Source organism: Pelmatolapia mariae, linkage group LG3_W (genome assembly GCF_036321145.2).
Source record: "Pelmatolapia mariae isolate MD_Pm_ZW linkage group LG3_W, Pm_UMD_F_2, whole genome shotgun sequence".
Taxonomy (NCBI): domain Eukaryota; kingdom Metazoa; phylum Chordata; class Actinopteri; order Cichliformes; family Cichlidae; genus Pelmatolapia; species Pelmatolapia mariae.
Window position 1 is genome coordinate 36050046 of NC_086229.1, and position 14451 is coordinate 36064496.

The 14451-nt window shown below is 41.2% G+C and overlaps 1 protein-coding gene across 1 annotated transcript; it reads left to right on the forward strand.

Moving 5' to 3' along the window:
- The first annotated feature begins 1538 nt into the window (after positions 1-1538).
- LOC135932645 (uncharacterized) lies at positions 1539-3123 on the forward strand. Its single transcript, XM_065470154.1, has 3 exons — positions 1539-1629; positions 1739-1930; positions 2042-3123. Exons 1-3 carry the CDS (start codon positions 1539-1541, stop codon positions 3121-3123), a joined length of 1365 nt encoding a protein of 454 aa, XP_065326226.1.
- Positions 3124-14451: the final 11328 nt, after the last annotated feature.

A 14451-nucleotide genomic window follows, 5' to 3' on the forward strand; every position in this document is an offset into this window, starting at 1 on the left:
TCACCTCATTCCAGGCGCTTGTCTGCTGGAGACCATGAGCCTTGTTAGTCCCACATTAGCACCGTGGTAGGAAACAGCCTCCATCATTTCATTAGATCTGAATTTGGACTGTTTCCCTCTGGATGAGAACCAAGTCTGTCAAATCTATTGATCCAACACAAACTATCAAACACATTGGCTCACAGTCAGATTGGCTTTGTATGGATGGTGTAACAGGGGCTGGGAAAGGATGCTGAAAGCTGAATATAATACAGAACAATAACAGGACATATAATCATGTAGAAACATGATCTTCAACAGGCACACTTCTATTATTCATGATCACAAAGAACTTGTGCAGCCCTGATATCAGCCCTAATATATGAGTGTGTTTGCCCAAAGATTGAAACAGCATCAACATGACAGCTGTAAGAAATCTTCTCTCAGCCTTGTTTGGCAGAAGATCCCTGCAACAAAGATTGTAGCTGAAAGATGACGTGTGTAAAGTTTGTCTTTGGGAGGGTTGAGGCTGTTTTTAGACCTTTGATAGTTTCAATCCAGTTCTGAAAGACACAAATAAAAACAACATCATTAAGATCAGATCATGGAGCTGTTTCCTGCCTTGTTTCTAGCTTCACATTACAAGACTTTACTACAATAAAGATGCTAACGTGTATCTGTAGGAACAACATCACTGAATCTGTAACAACTGGAGCCAAACCAGTGGCTCTGCTGGGATCACTGGTGAGCCAACACTTCCTTGTTGATGCAGATTTCAGGGCTTCCTTTTGCTCCTCCGTTATAACTGTTCTCTCTTCTCAACACATGATGACACAAAGGAATCAGCAGTGACGAAGATGATGCTGAAGAGAAGCACACATTTCACACATATAACAGACCAGTCCAGTTACACACACCTCTGCTTGACATTAGGCCTCAAACAAAGACACAAAACACTAACTTGACTCTAAATAGAAGAAACTGGCAGCTTTTTCTGTTCTGTGCTTATTTATATTTGACACACATGCTTCTCTTTGTGCAAACACACATCGCACTATAAGGGTAACCTAGCACACAATGATTGGACAGCACAGTGATGATGCTGGGAGATCCTATACGAAGCAACACAGAAACACTGAGAACTTTAAACATTGATTATATTGAGATAAGCAGCCGACCCAGTCTAGATAAAGGCGAGCAGCTGGGACCGCTGCTGCACCAAAAACAGGTTTCAGTGTTTCCATGTGTGTGTGTGTGATGTCTTTACTTATACTGGTCAATAGAGATTGAAAATGTGACGTCATTGAGGGGTAAAACCGCAAAGGATTGTGGGAACCCAAGGCAAGAGGTACTAGCGCACGCAGGCTTTCAATTGAAATAAGTTACACAGCGATAAAAAGAAACAAAAAATGCCAAGAACCTGTTGTATTATTAACTGCACAAGCCGGGCGAACGACAGCCGCGTGAAGTCGACGGGAAATGCGTTTGGTTTTTATCGGATTCCGGCGTGGAAGAGAAATTCTCCAAGCCATGTCTCCGAAGTCACGAAGAGGCGACGGATGGCCTGGATTGCCGCTATCAGAAGACCTAATATAACGTTCGAAAACACTCCACCTCACATGTTAGTCTGCTCCAAGCATTTCCACAACGGTAAGTGTTTTGTGGTATTTAATACGTCTTATATGGCGCTGAACAGAAATCATCACGCTATGCTCCTTTGTTTATTGTGGCTCTGTGTAATGTTTGCTGTATTTTGTAGGCAAACCAGCCTACGAAATGCTGGAATGCGATCCAGACTGGGCACCCTCTCTCAAACTGGGCCACACAGAAGTTAAAGCTTCTACCACTGCTAGATTTGATCGGTTAAAACAGAGATCGAAATCAAAACAGCCACGAAAAGGCCCGCGTTCCTCTGGGGCAGAGACAGCTCATGCAGGTGAAATCCATCCAGGTAAAATTGTCAATGTACATAAATAAATACCACTTTTTCCACATTAAGCACTGTCTTATTTTTGCACTTTCAATGATCTTGTCTTTGTCTGTGTGCATGTATGTCTTTCAGCACCAGTCACTACGGAAACTACAGCTGAGAGCCAACCACAGCAGATAAATCCAAAGCACGAGGATGAAGATCTGCAGGAGTGTAAAATGTGTTCTCAAAGGTTACAAGAAATAGCACACCTTCAAGAAGAAAACCTAGTGTTAAAAAAAGAACTGTCCAAAAAGAAATTAGACATGGAATTCTTGAAAGACGAGAACTCTAAAGTTAAATTCTACACAGGGCTGCCTTCTTTTGCTTTACTAATGGGGGTGCTACAACAAATCAGCCCGAGCTTGCCAGACACTGACAGGAAAATTTCCCAGTTTCAGATGCTCTTGCTAACTCTCATGCGTTTAAGACTCAACCTTCCGATTGCACATATTGCACACCTCTTTGATATTAGCCGGACAACCTCTTCCACTGTGTTTAACATTACTGTAAATGTGTTGTACGCTCACCTGAGTCCATTGGTGCACTGGCCTGGAAGACATTGCATACAGGCCAGTATGCCACACCAGTATGTAGAGATGTTTGGTGACCGGGTGACAGTTATTATTGACTGTTTTGAACTGTTCATAGAGAGGGCACAAAATTTACGTGCCATGGCGGAGACATATTCAACATACAAAAGTAGACACACAATGAAATATCTCATTGGGATCACACCACAGGGGACCATCTCTTTCATTTCTAAAGGATGGGGAGGGCGTACAAGTGATAAACGAATAGCGGAAACTTCTGGCTTTTTACAGAAGCTTTCACCCGGGGACATAGTGCTCGCAGACCGGGGTTTTGATATCAGGGAAAGTGTTGCCTTAATGGGTGCCACTTTAAAAATTCCAGCATTTACACGGGGTCGCAGTCAGCTACAAGCAAAAGATGTGGAGGACACACGAAAACTGGCACATGTCAGGATCCATGTTGAACGTGTTATAGGCTGTCTACGGTCCAAGTACACTATCCTAAACGACACCATCCGTCTAGGTTTTGTGGTGCCATGCGAAGGTGAGAACATGACTTTGCTGGATAAGGTAGTTGCTGTATCATGTGCGCTCACAAACATGTGCCCAAGTGTTGTTGTAAAGCAAGCAAGTGATGAATAACTGTTTTCCAATTTGGTCTTGTTTTGTTGTGCAGCTATGTTTTTAACAAAATGAAATAATAATGCACAACGGTATATTATTTTGCCTTTGTCCTGTAAGCTTCGATAGTAACATGTAAAACTTGTCAGTTATAAATAAAGACAGTCCTGATGAATGACTTGTGCAACACTTACTTTATTTGTATTGGTTCTGACACTGTATATTAGTACAGTCTGAAAAGAAAGATTGCGTATGGACATAAAGAGATAATAATTTACAGCACAGCTGTAAAGTACAGTGGTGTGAGACACATTTATTGCAATTTTAACACGTTATAATAATTCACTGTGCGTAACAGAACAACAGATAACAAACCATAAAGTGAAGAGTACAGGAAGATGTGTCCACCTTAATGAGACACTAAACATGAAATCACAAGAAAGTCCTTCAATATAAGAGTTGTCTCAGAATGTGTGTAACTGAAATACTTTCTGATTAGTTTTCTATGCAAGCTTTTGTCTTTCTTTTTTTTTTTGTCACGGTGACATCCATGTAATGTGGCCCTTGTGAAACACTGGTTTCTGGATCACTGTAGTGATTGGCCAAGAGCTCAGGCATCACAACTTTGTAGAAAAAATCCTGAGCGACAGGCAACATTTTAGTCCACAAGTCTATATCTGGCATCACACGTGTAACAACACAAGCTTTTGTTGTCCACACAACAATGTCACAAAAGTGTGACTTTGTAACATAGATCTGTGTTTGTACCTGCTTGTAGTAAATGTGTGTCTTTTTCAACTCAACCCTTCCATCTTTTAACCCCAAACAAAACCTGTCATCTTCACAGGCCTGCAGGAGGTTGTTGTTGCGGTGTTTATATGGGCACTTAATTTCCACACATCCTTCACCACAACATTCACATTTTACGAGCGCATCAGGGGTGGCACCTAATTCTGGGAATGCGGGGTTGATTATGAAACCACACTTATCAACTTTAAGTTCTCTATGCTGCACCTTTCCCTGTGAGGTGTACCACTCGCGTGCTGTGTTTTCATTGTCTCTTCCCAACTTGAATTGTTGGGGTTCTTGGTTGGAGAGCTGATGTGACAGTTTTTGTGGGTAGCACACTTTCTTTACAGTTGACAACGCAGGACTGGCAGTGGAGGTGGACACAACCGCATGTATGTTTGACGCAGTGATTCTTCCTGCTCGTGCTGTGTGCCAAAGGTCACATTTGTGCTGCTCCCTGGTTTTCTCCTCCAGTGCCTCTGCCTCAGCCTTTGAGACAACGACACAGTGCTTCAGACGTTCACAGTGCTGCAGAAGGACAGATAGCTGACAGCCCTTCAACTGTGAGTCAAAGATACGTAGCAGTGATTTGGGGAGGACACGAGGCTGGACAGGGTCAGCATATAGGTGGCAGAAGTCCTCCATAACAGCGCATAGGCCTGACCGGTTTTCATGCATGAGATCTGTGAGAGACTTTAAATCGGCCAGTGTGCGCACTTGTAGTGAGCTGCCACCAGTGCGAGTCCGGATTTTGGGTTTAGGAGAACAGTCACTTTGTCCAGCACTACATGATTGGTCGAGTGCCCTTTTTCTTGCTGCACTGGTGGTGTAGTCAATTGTGTGGCCTGGTACTCCTTGCACTCTCTTGATGTTGGAGGGCATAATCCAGTAAGCTTTGACATCTGTCAGCGTGATATTACCTCGTAGACGCACAGTAGTGTCAACTTTGTAAAGGAGAGCCGCTACATGCACACACTTCTCTGCCACACCAGCCATGCATGTGCAATGTGCACTTTCAACGTCCCCATTAGATTGCAGAATAACCCAGGGCTGAAGAGGCTTTTGGCTGAGGCGCATGGAGTGATTTACCTGAAACAGTCAATGCAGAAAAACATGTTTGTGAGGACAGAATGTACAGTAAATGTGTAGCTTTGCATAAATGGTAAATTGTCCTGGCAGAATATTGCGTATCGCTTCTGTTATTACCATGGTACATAGACAACAACATATACTTTTATTCACAGGATATATGACAGATTTTTGTCTCAGTGATTGCCCAGTACGATTACAGCATACAATATTATTATCACTGCTACATTTCTGTAATGCATACCATATATTCTTTGCACTACTAATTAATTACCGTGAGCTAAAAGGTCCTATTTATAAACGGTTCACGAATGTGTATTTATGAAGACGATTTGTGAGACAGGTAAACTTACCGTTGTGCGTACGATGGTCTTGTGCTCAACACGGTGCATTTCTAGGTCCTGTACCCATCCGTCCGTGAACTGCACCTGGGCCTGTTGCAGTGACCTGAAGTTACTAAAAACTTCATGAGTGTATGCACTCACTCCAAGAACCATGTAATTATAAATCTGAGCGTGGTTAAAGTTGGGCAGCACGCTGATGTCTTTTGTCCAGTCTGTGTGCTCGTAAGGGTCTAACCCTTTCACTCCTTTGATTTTTTCCAAGTACCTTTTCTTTGCCTTTTCCTCGAGTCTGTCTTTGTACGGACCGGCATTGTTCTCCTTCGTTTTGTACATTATTTTTTGGTGAGAAAAGAAAAAGCAAGACGGTATTGGAACGTGAGAAAAAACGTTTTGCGGTGCTGCAAATGCTTGCATTTGATGCGGTAATTTAAATGTCCTGCCTTCACCTCCCGGCATGCAATGCGCGAAAGTCACGTGGTCTGTCAATCTCTATAGACTTTAGTCAACACATAATTGAAAGGTGTTACACATGAAATAAAAACAGTGTTTCATCTTTATTCCTCTGAAGCAGCTGCATTATAACCAATCTGCTCCTTTGTGGCCTTTAAAACAGCTTAAATAACTGTTGTTATATTTGTTTCTGCTCCTCTTGGACAGACGACTCTTGAAAAGACATTTTTGAATTTCAATGTGACTTTAACTGGATAAATATGGGATATATAAACGTCCCTCTGCAACAAACTGATTCCAGCTTCTACCTCATGATAGGAATGTTTTTGTGGCTCAAGATGACCTGATATCTTTCATGATGGAGACATTTGACACATGTTTCACATATTATAGACCAACAAGTTATTCATAGCAGTTTAAATACGGGGAGTCACTTTTGGGCCCAGCAGATAAAACAGAGCCAATATTTCCTTCTTTATTTAAGTGACGTGTGTCACAGATGTGACCTAGTAAAGTGTAGCTGAACATTAGTAACGTTATTAACACTCTCAGCTCGTCCTTGTTCCAGACCTGAAGATCCTCTTCTTTCATTCAGCAGCAGCTTCAGGTCTCTGATGGTCCAGGGCTTGTTGTTGGAAACAGCCCTGCTGGGATGATGGTGTCCTCACAGAAACAGTCAGTGATGCTGTTGATCTCCATCACAGAGCACGTCCCAGTCTGCAGTCTCAGTCCTGCAGGGCCTCGCTGGCTTCCTGACTCCACCCAGTCAACAACAGGAAGTGTTTGCAGGAACAAAGTGAGGCTGTGGTCAAACAGGAGTTTTTATCTCCTGGCTCTGACTCTCACTGCGGCCCCGCTGCTGTGTCAACATGTGTTTGTGCTAAACAATGATTGAAAGTGTTATAAATGACTTGTTGGCCTCTGATCTGTCACAAACAGCTGAAACGTGTCTCTCATGAGTCACATGAAGGTTTCTGACAGAAAGGACAAAAAGTAGCTGCAGTCAGTTTGTGTCATTTTTATATTTATTCATCTGGGAGAAAAATCTGAGGGACATTAAAATGTGTTTTTCAACAGAGACAAGAACATAAATATAACGTCACAGGTAAATGAACATATTTCAAGTAAACAGCTGGACTGATCAGGTCCAAACACAGAGTGATCAACAAACAGCTGTCATATCTTTATATATAAGCTCTTTATAAATCCTGTTCACTGCAGTCTGTTTCCTAATAATGTCAAACTGTTAGAAACACAGAAACATGGTCTTTGTTCACATAAACCTGTCTGGGATCCTTTGTTGTTCTTTTGATGCAGAGTTACATTATAAATATAAAGAGTTATTTCAGAGTCTCATCAGTTTTCCTGCATGTCTTTATTGAACACATCAGCAGGGCTGAAGCTCTCATGTTAAACACACACTGATCTATGGACACGTTCATGTGTTTCTAACAGCATCATAACCAGGCTGTTATCAGCTGCACTAACATGATGTCACACACACTGAATGTAACAGTGACAGTTTACATCATCACACAATCAGCTGTGATTGTTTCACTGTCATCAAACTAGTCAACAGGAAGTAGAATCAATAGAAACAATCATTTACTGACAGCATGTCTGATTGAAATAAGTGCAGATTATGTATGAAGTATAACTGCACACAGTAACTGTGTTACAATAAGGACTTAACAGCGCCCTCTGCTGGAGTGTTTTCACATTGAAAGCAGCTTTCCTCTGAATTCAGTGAGGTTATGACTGAAAGCTTGCAGTGTGGGGCAGGAGACTCAATGAAGGAAACACAGATTCATTGGAGAACCTGCATGAATTTGTTGACACTACTGACGATGATGCCGCCTCAGTGACTCCATATATCAAGCAGCATATTTCATCACTGATACTTTAAAAAGGACTTCCATGAAAACAGTTCCCAGCATGACTGGGTGAGAGATCCTTTCAAAGCACCAGCTCCAACTGGTTTCAGCTTTGCAGAGGAGAACCAGTTCATTGACGTCTGACTCCACACTGAGACTGCAGTTCACATCACAGACACTGAGTGGATTCTGGCTGAGTGTAGAGGAGCAGTATCCACTCTGAGGGCAGAAGGCTGTGGGCGTTCTTCTTCCTTTAGTCTCATCTTTGTGAGCCTGGCTTCTCTGCTGTTGCTGCAGACCAAATACAGTCCCAGCTAAACACTGAGCAGGAGCTGAGAGCTGCAGGATCCTGCTTCAAACCTGCTTTGAAACGCTGTGCACTGCAAAACGTGCTCATCGGAGCCATTAATGCTGACTTTGTTATTTTGATCAAAGAAAGAAATCAGCACAAACTGTTTTATTCATTTTTGTTTTGTAGGTTAAAGTGTTTCATATATTGTGCTCCTGAGTTAATGTTGCTGATAAGTTTGAATTCATTTTTATTATTTCTTGAGTTTATTTCATTTTATTTTTCTGTATCAAATGGTTCAAATGTTTATAGTTTTAGTAAGGATTTTATTTCTTTTTTATTTTAGGCAAATTGTTGCACTTTACATTGTTTGTTTCCATGTAAAAGTGTTACATTGTTTCTCTTCCAAACTAAAAAGTGTTTCTGCTGCAGCTTCCATTCACTCTTTATCATTTTCCAGTCAGTGAAAGTCTTTTTGTGTTCTCCTAAAATCCACCGTCCTCACAGTGAACACTCGTATGCTCGCTGTTGTGCTGTCACAGACTGTGTTATCAGCCGTGTAGCTCGCTCATACCTCAGTTCATTTATTCTTCTTGTTCTACCGTCAGACCCAGGCGCACAGCTTTGGTTGAAGTTCTATTTAATTTTTTTCAAAAAAATCTCTTGTTGGATGAACACAAATTAATCATGGCACCTTTTTCTATGTGATTTAAGTACAATAACCCATTTTTGACCATGTGAAACCAACACATTTGGCATTTGGTGGTTTGATGTAATCAGATTACCTTGGATCAACGTAGTATACTTACATTGACTTGAAGTGATTTATTTAAATATGTAGAGTGAAAGTTTTAATTCATTCAACACAAGTTAAAATCTTCAGGAGAACACAATGAAATCTTGTTGTTTAAACAACTACTTTGTTAATCAAGGTAATTACTGCTAGTCTTGCTTAATGAACCAATATGGAGGTTGATGATTTAATAGAGACAAACAACCATTTGCACTTACATTCATGGGTAATTTAGAATCACCAATAACTCTAATTACACACTGCAAACCAGCCAGACTGTGGATTTGCTGTGAGGCAACAGCACTAACATCACACCACCAAGCTGTCACTCCAGGCTTAACAAAACTAGGAAAGCTGTGATTGATGCAGAATTTTCTGTAGGTTTTTGTCCTTGACAGGTTAAACCACAAACACATGGTGTGGGTGTAGTTGTCTGCCTCTTAAAACTCCAGCGATTTTCTGCAGTTTGACATCTAATGTGATCTTGTGAATTTCGTGAGTTCAGGCAACTAACCACTCTTACTAGATTGTATCCTGTCATCTCAACAAGAACAAGAATTAAGTTGCTGAATTTCATGCAGATGCTACATGATTTAATTACGTTCACCATAGAAACATGAAATTATTTAGTTCAAATTACAAGTTTGAATCTTGTACATGTAACAACCACCCAATAGGTGTAGGCTGCTGGGGGACTCCCATGATGCACTGGGTGTTTCTTCTTCACTCACTATGTGTTAATACACCTCTACGTGTTTAATCATTAGTTATTATTCATATCTGGCTCTTCCACAGCACGTCTTTATGTCTTCTTTCTCTCACCCGAACTGGTGAACCCCCTCTTTTGCAAAGCAGACACAATACAGCATACGTCAATCCAAAACCACAAATGTTCAGTTAACTTTGACATAGTTTAAAAGAACATCGCGTCTCGTCTCCATCCAGGTGGTTTCCCACAAGCTCGCCTTCGCTGTCGCCTCGTGCACCTGCTTCTTCATCAAACAGTCACATACACCAACATAAAACTGCAACCATAGCAACACAATTTAAACTTTCCCCTATAAATGATCCCTCTAACTAAGTGTGTGTGTGTGTGTGGTTACATGTGTGGTTACAATCCCACCCCATTTCACCTTGCCGACTAGCTCCTGGCCTCTCCCCAGACAGAGAGACAGAAGCCGCTCTCGTGTATGTAATAACCGAACCAAAACTATGTATGTGTACTCTACTGAATAAATGTTTTAATCAAGAACCTCTACTAAAAGCTTAATCAAAAGATATAAAAGTATAAAAGATAATAGCATCATCGAAACTGCTCCTCAGACTAGCTTTCACTCAGACTCTGGTTTTGGTTTCACTTCCTGCAGAGCATGTAACTTCAAAAACATGTAACTTCCTGTCTTATTTTGGCACAGAGTTACTCAGCGTTGGGGCCTTTTCTTTCACCATGCAGTCTGCATATAAACATTTAAGATTATAAATCCAACTCAACAGTTTAAAGTGATTATAACTGCACCTGTAATAAAGCTTAATTGGGTGCCAATGTGTTTAACATCTAAATGCAATATCACTATTAATAAATGCGTCAATGCAAATGCTTTTTATATGATTATGATGCAATAGCAATAACAAAATAATAAAAATGGAATTAATAAAATGAAATAATAAAAATGGCAGAAAAATAACACCTCAATTCCTCACAGCGGCTTTCTCCAGAGCCCATTGTAATTTTGGAGAAACTCACTTGCAACGGTTTTCTCGACGTGTCGTATAACGCTTTTAATTCCCGTCGTGCAGATCTGCTTAAAGAAAAGAAATTCACAAACAGAAATCAGTGCACTTGTTCAAAAACAAAAATAAAATGAAAAACAAAAATAAAAACAAAAGTAAATAAAAATACAGAAGCCCGGTCCTAGGACTTGTCCCAGAATATTCTTTTTTCTAATAGGTGAAAACACACCAAATCTAAGAGTTGGTGCCATGGTAAAACCTTCCCCATACATTAGAAACAAAACAAAACAAAAACAAAAAAAAATCTGCTAGTTTTATTCATTTAAACTCTGGATTCTGGTATCATTCAATCATATTCCCCAAAATAATACTAATTCAGTCGTCTATGTATCACTTCTCAACCCACTCAATAAACCAGACAGGATGATGGTAACAGTATTGCCTACTTAAAATTGTGTTTGATCCTAATGAGCTTCCTTGCGTGTGTGTGTGTTAGTTGGGTTAAGACATTTACCATTTCTCTGTGTCCATTTATGTACCTTCCCCCTTTTTTCTGAAACAAAACTGCGTTCACTCCAAATTTTGTTTCAGAAACATCTAAATGAAAATCTCTGTCATAGTCAGGCACAGCTAAACCCCAAATACTTGCAGGTTACCATCGGCAACCACGCTGTGTGTTATTAACCCCTTCTACAAATACCCTCTTTGGATCTGTAACACTTTATGTATGATTTTGTATTCTCTGTAGTGCATATCATGTGCATGTGTGGTGTTGTCTTTCATTTTCTCTAACAGTACTCTTGCATACCTCAGTGCTTGTCTTCCTCCCCCTTTTGTGGTGGTCTGGACACTTTGTCAATCCTCCACTTCAAGGCAGTCGTTTGTCTCCCCAGATTCCTTAACCCAATTTGATTCCCCACACTAAAACAGCATTCATCTGTCCTCACCTGCTCCTTTCTCCTCTCCCACTTTGCCGTCCAATGGCAGTCAGTTCTCTTCAGCTTTGTCCCGTGTTTGCTCCCACTGTCTCTTTCATTGCCATCTTGCTCCAAACATGGCAAGTGTCAAACTCCAACAATCTTCTCAAAAGTCCTTCACACACAGTGAAGTTGCAGCTTGCTGGAAACGCATCTCCATTCATCCAATCAAGATGATGGATCTTCTCTTTCTGATGCCGTTTGCCCATAGTGCTGCTGGACCTCTCTGCTCAGGACTCTAGTATTGTCTCTTGGACTGCTGTCCACTGTTGATGTTCATGCTTGTGCTTCTGGTAGTGCACTCTGTGTCTTCAGGGAGAGATTAGCTTCCTTGGAGCTTGGTTGTTCAGGATGAGGACAGGAAGCTGCAAAACAATTCAGCCAAAAATTCTGGCTGGGTGTTTCTATTTTTTGTTTCTAATGATCTTAACCTATAATTGTCTTCCGACTGCTGCCGTGGAGAATTGATCCAGGTCCGTTCCCCACCTGTAATCGACAGACTGAGAGACTTTCATTATTCACTGTGACTGCATATGTTTCCATCACTCCTAAAGCAACACATCTCCGCTTATTTTGTTTTGAACTCCACTGACTTTAAACCCCGAAAATGAAATTTTTATTTGTTCTTAACCGCAAAAAATCTTCTTGATGTTGTTGTTAATTATTTTCATCCACCACACTCCAAATTATGTTTTCTTTTGTGTCCAGTAGGGGAAGAAGGTGACCTGTAGTGTCACTGCTTTCGCCAGTTGGAGACAATTTCCCACTCACACTTCCACACTTTTTATTTTCTTTGTTATCATTATTTTCTTTCTCTCTTTTTTTTTGTTTTTACACCCACACATTAACCTGTAAACTCACTCCTCCAAGCTCATTTTTCTTTCACCCCAACAGCTCTCATACAGTCAGCAAACAAATTCTCCATTCATCCTTGAGTACTTGGTCACCTTTAAATGTCACTATTAATTTTATCAATTTATTCATCATTACCTTAACACTAATCCACTGTTTAGTTTTCTTTATTTATTTTAGTTCACTTTCTCCTATTTAATCACTTTGATTTCTTAACTATTATTATGTCACAGAAAATCAACTAATCTACTTTTTCTCCCTCTTTTGTCATCAAGGAATTCACACACACTCACAGGCTGGTCACTCACCCCCACCTTTCTTTCTCTCTCACACACACACACACACATTTTACTCCTCCTTTGTTCCACCTGTGAACCCGCCCCTCGAGGCTGGCTCACACACACCTCATGCTTCTCGCAGTCCCATTCAAACTTTCTGCGAGACACTTCCTCTGCTGATTCAGGACTACGCCCTGATCAGCACGGAGAGTGGGTGCCGTCCGCTCTTATACACCTCAAGTTAACTAGGACAGTTAGGCTCACGATCTTCAGATCGCGCCACATTTGCCTCACGAATTATTCAAACTGCGCCACGGACTGGATACCGCAGTTTCTCTTCCCCATAAAAAATAAAACCAAATTAAACCCCCCAACTGACTTCACAGTTTGCAACAATTCGCGACACGGCCTCCTGCCGCGATTTCTGCACACCACAAACACACACTTTTAGACCCAAATTCTTTTTTGTTACTTTAATTGACTCCCGTACTTCAGACGAGACGCAGAACTGCGCTTTCACACACACTACACAGCCCTCCTTCTGCATCAGGCACTGGTTCAACTCAGCTCGGAATCTAACCGGCGAAAGCAACCGATCCTGGTTTTATGCATACTTCAGACTGTGACAGGGACCTCTCCCCGACTTAGTTATTTAAGGAGTCACCAATCCCCAGGTCACCACTGTTAGGGTCCAGAATATTGAGGAGGAATCCAAAAATAACCACTGATCCGGCCTGGTGCAATTAGACGGCATTTTAATGTACACATGTGTGAGTCCAACAGCCCAATCAGTGTTGAACTGCCTTACAATAGTCAGAACAAAGGCTTTATAGGGTTTCTGTTGTCAGGCAGATCCATACAGCATACGTCACTCCAAAACCACAAATGTTCTGTCAACCCTTGACACAGTCCAGAGAACATCGTCTTCGGCTCGGTGCTTCCTGTCACCATCCTCGGACGCTCGCCTCCGCTGTCGCTTATCTCTGGGACATCTGGTGTACTTCCTGGAACAGACTAACACGTACGCACCCCAACTTTGCAGTTATAGCAAAACATAATTAAACTCTTACCTATATAAATGCGTCTAACACTGTGTGTGTGTGTGTGTGTGCATGTATGTGTGGGTGTGTGTGTCAGCTTCTGCTGCCCTTTGTTTCACCTCTCAGCTCCCCAGCTAGACCTTGTAACCTTTCCACCAGACGGAAGGCCAGCACGTACACAACTGAAACTATGTGTATATGTCTGTACATGTGTGATCCTCACACTGCACTTTGATTGACCTCAGCTTAAGCAACCAGGCTAAGGCCATCCTATGTGTAATGATCTTAACTTCTATGTAAAATGTATAAAACAAATGTTCCAATCTAATACAACTACTTAAAGCTCAATCAAAGCTTAATCAGAGATATTAATGCATAATAAAACACCCTGCTCTTGGCTTACACTCAGACTCTGTTTTCAGTTTCACTTTTGCAAAGCCTGTAACTTCAAAAGCATGTAACTTCCTGTCCCTGCAGTCTACACAGAAACATTTAAGATTATAGGAGCATTGAAAAGCATTTAAAATTATAGATTCAACTCAACAATTTAAAGTGGTTCTTCTTGGACCTGTAATAAAACCTTAATTGGGTGCCAATATATTTGAACATCTGAATGCAATATCACTATTAATAATTAATGGAATGGTAATACTGATTATAAAAAATAGCAGCAGAAATAGCAGCATAATATTTTACTATTCCTGACACTCCCTCTCTCGACCTCTGGACCACCAGAGGTCGCCATACATTATGTTGGGTCACTCCTCGGCCCATTCAGCTGCTTCCCTGTCCACCCATGACGTCATGGACATTAGGGTCACTGTTCCCGCTCTGACCCTCTCT

Bases quoted from the DNA above. Each gene is read 5' to 3' on its own strand.
- LOC135932645 (XM_065470154.1), top strand. From the start codon at position 1,539: ATGGCCTGGATTGCCGCTATCAGAAGACCTAATATAACGTTCGAAAAC. The intron at 1,630-1,738 runs GTAAGTGTTTTG...TGTATTTTGTAG, and splicing joins CTCCAAGCATTTCCACAACG to GCAAACCAGCCTACGAAATG. The intron at 1,931-2,041 runs GTAAAATTGTCA...TATGTCTTTCAG, and splicing joins TGCAGGTGAAATCCATCCAG to CACCAGTCACTACGGAAACT.